The 13,980-nt window shown below is 47.0% G+C and overlaps 1 protein-coding gene and 1 long non-coding RNA gene across 2 annotated transcripts in view; one reads left to right on the top strand and one right to left on the bottom strand.

Moving 5' to 3' along the window:
- The window catches only part of RUNX1 (RUNX family transcription factor 1), a 121,004-nt gene extending 120,015 nt beyond the window's left edge, over nucleotides 1–989 (bottom strand). Inside the window, exon 1 of the mRNA XM_069760781.1 lies at nucleotides 35–989. Within this exon, the coding sequence (XP_069616882.1) occupies nucleotides 35–304 (270 nt within the window). The 5' untranslated portion in view covers nucleotides 305–989. The remainder of the gene's footprint in view (nucleotides 1–34) is intronic.
- The window catches only part of LOC138672626 (uncharacterized), a 98,026-nt gene that overhangs the window by 7,487 nt on the left and 76,559 nt on the right, over nucleotides 1–13,980 (top strand). The window lies entirely within an intron of this gene.

The following is a 13,980-nucleotide window of genomic DNA, read 5'->3' as shown; positions in this document are numbered from 1 at the left end:
GACAGGTAGATACAGATGATATTTGGGGTCTTACCTTAAAGGCGATGGGCAGGGTCTTGTTGCACCTCCAGTGTGTGGGCAGCACCGAGCACAGGAAGTTTGGGCTGTCTGTACGGACCAACTCCCCGGGATGATCGGACAGGACCTCCACCATGTTCCGGTCTGCGCTTCTCAGTTTGCCCACCAGGGCGGCGCTGCCATCCGGGGCAGTCAGGGGTAAGGTCTCAGTCATCTTCCCCGGGCTGAGGGTGGTGGAAGGCGGCGTGAAGCGGCGGCTGGTGCTGGTATCTACGGGGATACGCATCACAACAAGCCTTGTCAATGTCTTATAATGTAAGAAGGGGTGAGAAGAAGAACACAACACCCCAGTGATCCCCCCACTAACACCACAGTCCTGGGGGAATACTACACACAGGTCTTATTATGCCCAGGGGACCACCAGGCACCACTAGACACAAGCAGCCGGGCCAGCAGCTACCATCCTAGGACTGTCTTCCAGGTCATCTTTCTAAAGTCCCAGTAGAACACAAGATACATTCAAGTCTTCTGTCCCTTGTAGAAGGTTGATGATGATGATGGCGACCACCACCTTCACCTGTGCCACCCTAGCCGATGATCACAAGCCCACAGCAGCCAAAAAATCCATAAAAATGGGTTATTATCAGCAGCAGTCCGACCGCTGTCCTCCCATGCTGGACAGAGAACTTGTGGTGGTATCTCAGGTGGCTTCCAGAGATGGACGATGAGGCTCTTTCCAAGCCAACCAATGGTCTTCTTCTGGATCTTGTGGCTGTGGTATGGGTTTGTGGGTTGACTCTTGTGGCTTGTTCTGTGGTTTTATGGGTACACACCACCAGATAAGAAGAAAAAAAACCAAACCCCGGCAGACAATGAGGACTGGTTGGTGGTGGTGACTCAGTGGACTCTTCAGGATGTGTTGCTGGGAGTTCTATCAGCAAGTTGGTACAAGTTGTTGCACTGAGATCTATGGCTGGAAGTTCTTCAGGCTGAGACTTTTCTCCCGTCTGCTTGGCTGGAGCAGGAGGAGGAGGAGGAGGAGGAGGAGGAGGAGGTGGAGGAGCTCTGCGCTCTGCTCCCTCTATGAATGAGACATCCTGGAAATGAATTTGCTTTTACAGTAACCAGTGCAGAGGAATGTCTTTCCCCCGGGCTCATTTGCATAGTGGGTGCGTCTTAGCCAATGGCAGAGCAGTGTGGGGGCGTGGCTTAGCTGCGGGAGAAGCTGCTGCTACTGTAAGGGCAGTGCCCGTGGGCTGCTGGTAACCCTCCAGCTGCTGGAGAGCTGGGACTTGTAGTACCTCTGCTTGCTGAAGGATGATTTACATTATTTATTCCCTGGTATTGAAAGGCATCTTGGCACTTGTAGTTCCTGATCCCCCCTGCAGCTAGCATATAGGAGAGGTCCCCGGGGCAGCTATCAACTATACATCTGCTGTGGAAGGCTACATTCACACGAAACAGCTTTAGTTAACCCAAAAATCGCATCAAAAACCGGATGAAGGACCACAAGTCACCTAATGTATAGAGTAAGTGCAGAAAGTCAGCAAACATGGTGGGAACGCAGCCTAAGGTCCTGTGCACACAATGCAGATTTGTTGGGGTTTTTAGCCCCCATTTTTTTTTCCTGTGCAGATTTGCCACAAAACTTGCAGGGTTTCCCGATGCCAGCGCGGTGAATGCGAGTCCTGACGTCTCGCGCGCACGCTGCTTATTTTTTCCTCGCAGATTTATGCCAATTCCTTTCAGAGTTTTTTTCTGCAGATTTGTTGAGTGGGGAAAAATCTGCAGCGAAACCTGTGTAAAAAAACGCATGAGAAACGCGCCTATTTCACGTATTTGGCGTTTTTCCTGCCGAAGGATGCAGAAAGGGTGGCGAAATGTCTGCGCTGGACACTTAAAGGGGTTGTCCACTGCCAGAATAACAGCTTCGCGATCGGAATGTTTGGCCCCCGTAAAATAATAAAGCCTATACTCATCACCATTCCCACGGTGTGGGCGCTCGCGGTCCCGGGGCTCCAGCGCGATCGTTATGACCCGTGACCCCGGCGACCAATCGGAGCTGCCGTCACTGACTCCGCCTTCGGACAAATCGAACAGGAAGAGGAAGTCTGGGCGGCCGCTGATCTCTGACTTCCTCTTCCTGCTCAGGAGGCGGGGCCAGTGATGCCAGGTCTGATTGGGCGTCAATGTCACATGTCACGACAACCTCATGGGACACCGCGGGAGCGGCAGCGGCGCGGGAGGTGAGTATAGGCTTTATTATTTTATCAGGGCCAGACGATGGGTATGTAGCCAATACTTTCTGCACCATTTCTGCATCTCTTGGCAGGAAATACGCGGTTTTGTCGTATTTTTTAATGCGTTTTTGCTGCATTTCTGGGGCAGATTTTTCCTCACTCATTAATATGGGTGAACATTGATTTATACTGCTAGCAAGGCTGTGGGCATGCTGGTATTTATAGTCCCACCAGGATAAGAATTCCTGCCTACATAAGCCATTACAATGCTAACTGGAGCTATAGGGCATGCTGGTACTTGTAGTTGGACCAGGCACTGGTTGCAGATGGCCGGGGCAGCACCAACATGCCCAGGATAATTTACCACAGGACAAGGGCAGGAAACTGGACTTCTACCTCAGGCAAAATAAATCCTAGCCATGGCCAACGACTGCTCGCTGGGGGCTATAATGCTATTCTGATACTTGTAGTTCTACAGTTGATGCCTATCATGCTCGTCTTTCGGGCCACGTCTTTTGTAGGGGACGTGGCATCACTGTGGACAGGACGTCGTGGCACTATGGACGCAGGCTCTTGGGATTGAAGGGCATTTCTTCGGTGCCCCATAGACCCGGCTCCTGCGGGCAGGTGCCACGTCTGCCTGTCCCGCAGTCATGTCACCGCTGCCGGACCCGTCACTATACATTTCTATACAGTAACTCCTATGTATATATAGATGCAGCGAGGACGCAGCCACCTTCAGGACTCCGAGATAAATGTGGAGCAGGAAGTCTTAGTTTGCTTGTATTTATATGTTTTTTTATTTTCTTCTGACAATTGTGAAATCCTTCCCCTTAGTCATAGAACAGGAAGCACTGGGGGCTTAATGTTCTGGGGCTTAAAGGGAACGTTTCATTAGAAAATCACCCATCTGATTTTTAATATTGAATGCATTACTTAAACATTTTTGATAATTTTGTTTACATTTTCCATATCACAAATTACACATATACTAGTTATATATACAGTAGTCTTGCAAGCTTCACTACTACTAATAATAGTCTTACACTCTCTGTGGTGTACTGACGGCTCTTCAGCAGTCTCGTCACAATTACTGACAGTATTACAATGTCAGTGACACCTCTATATACAGTAGATAACACGGGATACCCTAGTTATAATAGGTGATGTCACAGCTCACCTCCACCTCCTGTAGAATGACTGATAACACCTCTATATACAGTAGATAACACAGGATCCACCATTCACAATAGGTGATGTCACAGCTCACCTCCTCCTGTACAATGACTGATAACACCTCTATATACAGTAGATAACACGGGATACCCTAGTTAAAATAGGTGATATCACAGCTCACCTCCTCCTCCTGTACAATGACTGATAACACCTCCTATATACAGTAGATAACACAGAATCCACCATTCACCATAGGTGATGTCACAGCTCACCTCCCCCGCCTATACAATGACTGATAACACCTCTATATACAGTAGATAACACAGGATCCACCATTCACAATAGGTGATGTCACAGCTCACCTCCACCTCCTGTACAATGACTGATAACACCTCTATATACAGTAGATAACACAGGATCCACCATTCACAATAGGTGATGTCACAGCTCACCTCCACCTCCTGTACAATGACTGATAACACCTCTATATACAGTAGATAACACAGGATCCACCATTCACAATAGATGATATCACAGCTCACCTCCTCCTCCAGTACAATGACTGATAACACCGCTATATACAGTAGATAACACAGGATCCACCATTCACAATAGGTGATGTCACAGCTCACCTCCTCCTCCTCCTGTATAATGACTGATAACACCTCCTATATACAGTAGATAACACAGGATCCACCATTCACAATAGGTGATGTCACAGCTCACCTCCCCCGCCTGTACAATGACTGGTAACACCTCCTATATACAGTACATAACACAGGATCCATCATCCACAATAGGTGATGTCACAGCTCACCTCCACCTCCTGTACAATGACTGATAACACCTTTATATACAGTAGATAACACAGGATCCACCATCCACAATAGGTGATGTCACAGCTCACCTCCACCTCCTGAACAATGACTGATAACACCGCTATATACAGTAGATAACACAGGATCCACCATTCACAATAGGTGATGTCACAGCTCACCTCCTCCTGTACAATGACTGATAACACCTCTATATACAGTAGATAACACAGGATCCACCATTCACAATAGATGTCACAGTTCACCTCCTGTACAATGACTGATTACACCTCTATATACAGTAGGTAACACAGGATTCACCATTCACAATAGGTGATGTCACAGCTCACCTCCTCCTGTACAATGACTGATAACACCTCTATATACAGTAGATAACACAAGATCCACCATTCACAATAGGTAATATCACAGCTCTCCTCCTCCTCCTGTACAATGACTGATAGCACCTCTATATACAGTAGATAACACAAGATCCACCATTCACAATAGGTAATATCACAGCTCACCTCCTCCTCCTGTACAATGACTGATAACACCTCTATATACAGTAGATAACACAAGATCCACCATTCACAATAGGTAATATCACAGCTCTCCTCCTCCTCCTGTACAATGACTGATAGCACCTCTATATACAGTAGATAACACAAGATCCACCATTCACAATAGGTAATATCACAGCTCTCCTCCTCCTCCTGTACAATGACTGATAACACCTCTATATACAGTAGATAACACAAGATCCACCATTCACAATAGATGATGTCACAGCTCACCTCCTCCTCCTGTACAATGACTGATAACACCTCTATATACAGTAGATAACACAGGATCCACCATTCACAATAGGGGATGTCACAGCTCACCTCCTCCCTCTGTACAATGACTGCTAACATCTCTATATTTAGAAGATAACTCAAGATTACAGGGGGTGCGACCACGATCACGCCCGTGCTGGATGGGGGTCTGCTGTTGCCAATTTCACCTGGATGAGCGTCCAAGGACACATAGTCAGGTGAAATATATTGCAGCGCAGACCGACCGGCTCCATGCACTGCAAAACACGCCGCAGCCCAATCAAAGGCTGACTGCTGATGTCGACTTGCCAATGACGCATGGCGCATGGCAGTGACATCATGCGCTGCTTGTGTCGGCACACCGAAGTCAGCTGCTGGCTCCTGTGCCTGCTACTCAAGAGGTTATCGCTTTGCATAGGAGTGGGGGAAGGTGAGGACAATTGTTTGTTTCTTTTTATAATCTGTTGGAGAAGAATGGAAGGAGACCAGGATGGGGGACATTATACCAGGATGGGGGACATTATACCAGGATGGAGGCATTATACCAGGATGCGGGCATTATACCAGGATGGGGGACATTATACCAGGATGGGGGACATTATACCAGGATGGGGGACATTATACGAGGATGGGAGACATTATACCAGGATAGGGGCATTATACCAGAATGGGGGACATTATACCAGGATGGAGGCATTATACCAGGATGGGGAACATTATACCAGGATAGGGGCATTATACCAGGATGGGTGACATTATACCAGGATGGGGGACATTATACCAGGATAGGGGCATTATACCAGGATGGGGGACATTATACCAGGATGCGCGCATTATACCAGGATGGGGGACATTATACCAGGATGGGAGACATTATACCAGGTTGGGGGCATTATACCAGAATGTGGAACATTTAACCAAGATGGGGGATGGGGGACATTATACCAAGATGGGGGACATTATACCAGGATGGGGGACATTATACCAGCATGGGGGACATTATACCAGAATCTTGAGCATTATACTAGAATGGGGGGCATTATACCAGGATGGGGGACATACCAGGATGGGGGCATTATAGCAGGAAGGGGAACATTATACCAGAATGAGGGAACATTATACCAGGATGGGGGCATTATAGCAGGAAGGAGAACATTATACCAGGATGGGGACATTATAGCAGAAAGGAGAACATTATACCAGGATGGGGACATTATAGCAGGAAGGGGAACATTATACCAGGATGGGGACATTATAGCAGGAAGGGGAACATTATAACAGGATGGGGACATTATAGCAGAAAGGAGAACATTATACCAGGATGGGGACATTATAGCAGGAAGGAGAACATTATACCAGGATGGGGACATTATAGCAGGAAGGAGAACATTATAGCAGGATGGGGAGATTATAGCAGGAAGGGGAACATTATACCAGAATCAGGGAACATTATATCAGGATGGGGGCATTATAGCAGGAAGGAGAACATTATACCAGGATGGGGACATTATACCAAAATGAGGGAACATTATACCAGGATGGGGGTATATATCAGGATGGGGGACATTATACCAGAATGAGGAACCAAATAAAATGGGGGACAGTATCCCAGGAAGAGGCCCAGGATGGGGAAAAATGTTATAGCATGGTGCCCAGGTTGGGGGAAATTATTACTGGAAGGAGCCAAGATGGGGACAGAACACATGTCTATATAGGATCTGGAATGCTACAAAGGCCTATACATCTGACCATCATGAATGTGGGGGCCCAGGTCCAAATTTTGCAAGGTTGCCTGTCGGACTCTATGTATGCCACTGCCTACATAGACTTGTAGGATCGCTACTTCCAACAGGTGGCGCTATAAAGTTTAAGTCCTCTTTTTCTCAGAAGAGGCAATTTCCATATGCCACTGCCTAAACACACACAAATACTCCCAATACATTGAGGAAGGCCTTCGCCGCTGTGACCCACAGGATCCTGAGATCCTACTTAGGCGCTTCACCCGATTTTCTGCTTACTCCTGCACAGCAGCTCTCCCGGCCACCCGGCTGTGCAGATAACTGAGGCTGTTCCCGCTCCTTTGATGCTGCGGTTCTCTGCATAGTTGGTGACCTGGGAATCACTGCGCAGGGAAAGACAATGATCTCAGGATCGGTGAAGGTCCCAGAGGTCAGACCCCTACACAATATAAAGTGGTGTCTTGTTCTAGCAGAGATGCCCATGGGGCCCCCCAGGAGTGGAGACCCAGCTCACTATTACACAATTCAGTGTTTGTACTCGGGGGGCTTATTTCACCCTATAATAAGGCAGCAATTATCGGGAGCTGGGGAGATTCTGGTGGGACGTATGTTATTGTAGTGGAACAGGCGTGGAGAAAAAATGGAAAAGAAAAACATTTTGATGTCACGGATGAAACCCGAGACCCCAAATGACTCCTGGATTTGTGTAACATCTACTTCTCCATTCAGGAGGTAGAACAAGTTTTTACTGTTGTTTCATCCGAAAATTCCTTCTATAAATAATCCTTCCTAATAATGTACAAGTGTACACAGCACTTAACCTTACTGACTTCCAACAAGCACTTCAGGGGGGTTTCCTACATAATGACCAGGGGGGCCCGAGGGCCTGCAAAGTGACAGCAAGACAGATCACAACCAATGTGGGTCAGGAAGCCAGGCCGAAGAACAAGCCATATACTATTGGGACTTCCTTCCACCAAATCCAAAGGGAACCCATGAGGTTTTTTTTAAATTTTATTAGGCTTTCAGCACGTGATATCGCTAGTCCTCCTCCCACATGGTACATATCATCAGTCCTTTGGATTAGTCAATCTCAATGCCAAACCCTCGGAGAGTGCTTTTTACCTATTTTTTAGTTGTGTTACAATAACAATATGGCTGCCTTTACGTCTTCCATTGGGGTAGTTCCTCAGTTTTCCTAAAAATGCTTAATGGTAAATCTGATCAGTCGTGGTCGCATAGGAGTAATGGGATCTGAGACACCTTATGTAATACTGGTGTCGTGTCTGACGCGTTTTTGGTCCTCCTGATAATATGTGCATTATAGGATGGGTAGTCCTTCTCTAAGGCTGGTGTCACAAGTCCAACATATGAGTAGGGACCAAACCAGATGGGTTACTAGGTATTTATGATGCTGCTAAGTTTAGGTCAGGAGACTCGCAGCCGGTCAGGACTCGTTTGTTGGACGTCTGTGACCAACTTTGCCAACTCTCCCAGAACATCTAGAAGTCTTCTAGAAAAAGAGTAGACCTCTTAGGAGACCTGTCAAATCTCCACGTTCTGAAACTTTCCAGAAGACTTTTCTATGGATAGATTGTGGAAGAGTAATGGAAGGGGATGGAGGACCATGGACTGGAAAAGAGGTCTTGCCCCTACCGGAAGACCTTGCCTAAAAGTTGACCGATACAATGCGACAGAAGATGAGAACGATCTCAGGATGCATCTCATGACTTCTGATAGAGGCGCGGTGGCTTCATAGTTGTTTACTGCCCCCTTCAAAATTGGGAAAGGAGGAAAGGACTGTCGGAGCTTCGGACCTTTTTCTTGATCTCTTGGACGCTGATGATACCTGGGTGAGGTCTACGCTACTTTTGGGAATGGGGCCAACCTCCATAATAGATAATAAGGTGCAGTTATTGGGGCTGCTTTTTGATGTGAACCAGATGGGGGAGGAGGACAGCAAGTCAATCGAGGTATTTAGATTCCCTGTTAAAGGGATATTTTCCCTGGTTCAATGATGGAGCAACAATGGTAAAGTTCAGCCGACCGATGTCTAAGGCTTATGACTGCGCTGTTTGTAGCATGTCTCGTACTCGTAGTGTGAGTCAGCACCAGTTTATCTGTAAATTCCAGTTCATGTAACCGAAAAAGGGTTAACGCATTAACACTTAGAGGGCTGCAAAATATCAAGCATAGTCTTTGTAAAGCCATCGGGGGTTGAGTGAGAGGGGGCAAATTGTTTTCTCCTCCGCTGGAACCCACGACGCGCTCCATTTCCAGTAAGCGTTAAGAAAGGAATTTTGACCACAATCCGACACTCACACGTGGTCTAGTGGGAAAGATGGACGGACAGAGGACTCACCATAAGGCATCAGTAGGCGAGAAATGCCTAGTCTTTTATCCAGTTCTTAAGGCTTTCTTTAATGGAGCCCTTAAAGGGGATCACGGCTTCACCATCCCTTTAAAATTAAAGGACTCCCCCCAATACGAACCGAGTGCAGCCTGTGCCACTACTTAAACTTTAGCGATCACACGGAGGGACCAGGAAGCAAGTGTTCCATTTACGTACAGCGCCCCCAGAGGTGAAATGTAGGATTAATAGGTTTACATGCAATATTCGGATAAGTCTGCATGGACTTCAGTCTGCAGTGTGATCCCTTAGAAGTGTGTCCTTAAAAGTGTGGATTACAGTAGAATTAAAACCTGAATTGAACCTGAAGGGAACTGAAGGTAACTGGCCACAGTCTTTGAAAAGAATGTTTCTGTTTGTTTTCACTTTCACCCCTATAATCCTTCACTTTCTGCTACCTCCCCTGATCCCTACACAAAGTAAGGAACTGTTCATCTCCTCTTCAATCCTCCCCATCCACCTCACCTCCTCCTCCAAACTGTTCCTTAACATACAATCCTCTGTCTCCAAGCACAGACAGCCCCCTCACGCCCTCTCCTGCTCCCACCTGCTAACACTTTCTCTGCTCCTTCTTACTGCTGGTGATATCTCTCCAAATCCTGGTCCTCCTCACCATATTCCCACAATCATTTCTACCTCCCATCCACGCTCTAGCACAAACTTCCGTAACCTCTCTAACCTAATACCCATTCACCCAGCCCCCGCTTCCCCAGTCCCACTAACGGGAGCTCTGTGGAACGCTCGCTCTGTCTGCAACAAGCTCTCCTACATCCATGATCTCTTTGTTACTACCAAACTTTCCTTCCTCGCCATCACCGAAACCTGGCTCACCCCCTCTGACTCAGTCTCCCCTGCTGCACTCTCTTACGGTGGCTTCCACCTTTCCCACACACCCCGCCCCAGCAGCAAACATGGCGGAGGAGTTGGTTTTCTCCTGTCAGATAACTGCTCCTTCACCCCAATCCCACTGCCACCCTCTGTTACCCTCCCTTCCTTTGAGGTGCACTCTATGCGCATCTATTCCCCCACCAACCTCAAACTGGCTGTCATTTACCGCCCCCAGGGCCAGCCACCATCTTCTTTGACCACTTCACCACCTGGCTACTTCATTTCCTTTCTGCGGACATCCCCACTATCATCATGGGCGACTTCAACATACCCATTGACACTTCCCTCTCAGCTGCCACTAAACTTCTATCTCTCACTTCCTCCTTCGGCCTCACTCAATGGTCTTCTGTAGCCACTCACAAAGACGGTCACACACTGGACCTCATCTTCACCCGCCTCTGCTCTCTATCTAACCTCTCTAACTCACCTCTTCCACTCTCTGACCACAACTTTCTCACATTCTCATCTCTCTCCACTCCATGTCTACAATCCCCACCCCACAAACTTTCACACCCTCGCAGAAATATTAAACATCTTGACCTACATTCATTCTCTGAATCCCTCCTCCCCCTCACAGGCATAAGTTCCATACACAATGCGGATGACGCTGCTGCTCTATATAATACCACAATAGCTGTAGCTTTGGAATCTGCTGCCCCACTTACACATACCAAAGCTCGCAAAATCAACAGACAGCCCTGGCACACCAGCCTGACCAAAGAACTTAGGCGAGCTTCCAGGGCTGCTGAGCGCAGATGGAAAAGATCCCACTCTAACGAGCACTTCATCGCATTCAAACAGTCCCTCACTACTTTCAAGACCACACTTGCCACAGCTAAACAAACCTACTTCTCATCTCTCATATCCTCCCTCTCTCACAACCCTAAACAGTTATTCAACACCTTCAATTCTCTCCTCCGTCCCCCAGCACCTCCTCCCTCCCCACTTATCTCTGCTGAAGACTTTGCCTCATTTTTCAAGCAGAAGATTGATAGCATTAGAGACAGTTTTGGTCAACAACCCCCAGAGCTCTTCCTCCCGATTTCCCAGCCCTCCACCTCCAAAACCAACTTCTCCACCATTACAGAAGACGGACTCTCCACTCTACTCTCAAGATCACATCTCACCACCTGTGCACTTGACCCGCTCCCATCCCACCTCATCCCAAACCTCACCACAATCTTCATCCCAACCCTAACCCATCTCTTCAACTTATCTCTAACAACTGGTGTTTTCCCCTCAAGCTTTAAACATGCCTCCATCACACCTATCCTCAAAAAGCCCTCTCTTGACCCATCCTCTGTATCTAGCTATCGCCCTATATCACTTCTCCCCTATGCCTCCAAACTACTGGAACAACACGTCTACCTTGAACTGTCCTCCCATCTCTCTTCCTGCTCCTTCTTTGACCGCCTACAATCTGGCTTCCGGTCACACCATTCCACCGAAACTGCCCTAACTAAAGTCACCAATGACCTCTTAACCGCCAAGAGCAAGCGACACTACTCTGTCCTCCTCCTCCTCGACCTGTCGGCTGCCTTTGACACAGTGGACCATTCCCTATTATTACAAACCCTCTCATCCCTTGGCATCGCAGACTTGGCCCTATCCTGGATCTCATCATACCTAACAGACCGGACATTCAGCGTCTCCCACTCACACACCACCTCCTCACCTCGCCCTCTATCTGTCGGAGTCCCACAAGGGCCCTTGCTCTTCTCCATTTACACCTTTGGCCTGGGACAGCTCATAGAATCTCATGGCTTTCAGTACCACCTCTATGCTGACGACACACAGATCTACATCTCTGGACCAGATATCACCTCCCTTCTAACCAGAATCCCTCAATGTCTGTCCACTATTTCCTCCTTCTTCTCCGCTAGATTTTTGAAACTTAACATGGACAAAACAGAATTCATCATCTTTCCCCCATCTCACGCGACCCCCCCAACGAACCTATCCATTACAGTAAATGGCTGCCCACTCTCCCCAGTCCCACAAGCCCGCTGCCTCGGGGTAATCCTTGACGCTGATCTCTCCTTCAAACCACATATCCAAGCCCTTTCCACTTCCTGCCGACTGCAACTCAAAAATATTTCACGAATCCGTTCATTCCTCAACCATGAATCTGCAAAAACCCTATTCCATGCCCTCATCATCTCTCGCCTTGACTACTGCAACCTCCTGCTCTGTGGCCTCCCCGCTAACACTCTCGCACCCCTCCAATCTATTCTAAACTCTGCTGCCCGACTAATCCACCTGTCCCCCCGCTATTCCCCGGCCTCCCCTCTGTCAATCCCTTCACTGGCTCCCCATTGCCCAGAGACTCCACTACAAAACCCTAACCATGACGTACAAAGCCATCCACAACCTGTCTCCTCCATACATCTGTGACCTTGTCTCCCGGTACTTACCTACCCGCAACCTCTGATCCTCACAAGATCTCCTTCTCTACTCCCCTCTTATCTCCTCTTCCCACAATCGTATACAAGATTTCTCTCGCGTATCACCCCTACTCTGGAACCCTCTACCACAACACATCAGACTCTCGCCTACCATCGAAACCTTCAAAAAGAACCTGAAGACCCAGCTCTTCAGACAAGCCTACAACCTGCAGCTACCACCGATTGACCAAACCGCTGCATGACCAGCTCTATCCTCACCTACTGTATCCTCACCCATCCCTTGTAGATTGTGAGCCCTCGCGGGCAGGGTCCTCTCTCCTCCTGTACCAGTCATGAGTTGTATTGTTTAAGATTATTATACTTGTTTTCATTATGTATACCCCTCCTCACATGTAAAGCGCCATGGAATAAATGGCGCTATAACAATAAATAATAATAATAATAATAATAATAATAATGTTGGGTCCTCCAAAGAGAAATATGGGAGTCCTGAATGGGAGATTCGCCTTCCTTCATATAGTATTGGTTACTGTGATTTTTGGGATGTTGGCAAAAAATAATATCATAGAATCCATGGATGTTATCCTCAGCTTTCGGAATGGAAAATCTATCAACTTTTACACAATTTTTGCTTCCTATAATTGAAGGCCCTTCCTAATTAGCTCATTAGATTTAGATACGTCACAAGAACAGAGCAATAGTGAATAAATACTATATAGGAAAATATATTAAATCCTATCAATAATCCATCCAATTGATTATCACCGACAGGGGAAGAGTGGTATGCAAAAGAGGGGAGAGAAGGAGCCAACCCCCCCTCGTCCACCAAAGTGATGCCAAATGTGTCATAACCAGTCATTACCACTAGAGGGCACCAACAGACCTGCTTCCCAATGACAGCACAGAGCCGTGCAGCGCCCAGCAGGACGTACGGGGCCTCCCAGCCATAATACACAGGGAGCGCTAACTGCTAACACTAGTTAATGAGATGTTTCCAAATAACGACCTCCAATTGTCACATTAGAAGAGATCATCCCTCCAGGAACAACAGCCAGTGTATAAATCAATTTGTAAGGACACAGTAGTAAAAATAAACTCATCCCTTACACAAAAGAGCCATCTGTGTGGGGGGCTGACGGCAGAGCCCACTCTGGACCCCAATTACACCATTTCAGGCCAAGAGAAAATGACTGGGTTCATTTCAATTAACCCCAATGCTATTATTCGGTTGAAAAACATATTCTATCTATTATCTCTCTATTATTTGTAAAGTGCTGCGGAATATGTTGGCGCTATATAAATAAAATTATTATTATTATTATCTATCGATTATCTATTTATTATCTATCATCTATCTATTTATTATCTATCTATCTATCTATTATTTATCTATCTATCTATCATCTTTCTATCTATCTATCTATCTATTATCTATTATCTATCTATTATCTATCTATTATCTATCTATCTA

This window comes from Ranitomeya imitator, chromosome 3 (assembly GCF_032444005.1).
Source record: "Ranitomeya imitator isolate aRanImi1 chromosome 3, aRanImi1.pri, whole genome shotgun sequence".
In the NCBI taxonomy this organism is placed as follows: domain Eukaryota; kingdom Metazoa; phylum Chordata; class Amphibia; order Anura; family Dendrobatidae; genus Ranitomeya; species Ranitomeya imitator.
Note: the sequence above shows the minus strand (reverse complement) of the source record. Positions and strands in the feature narration are given on the sequence as shown.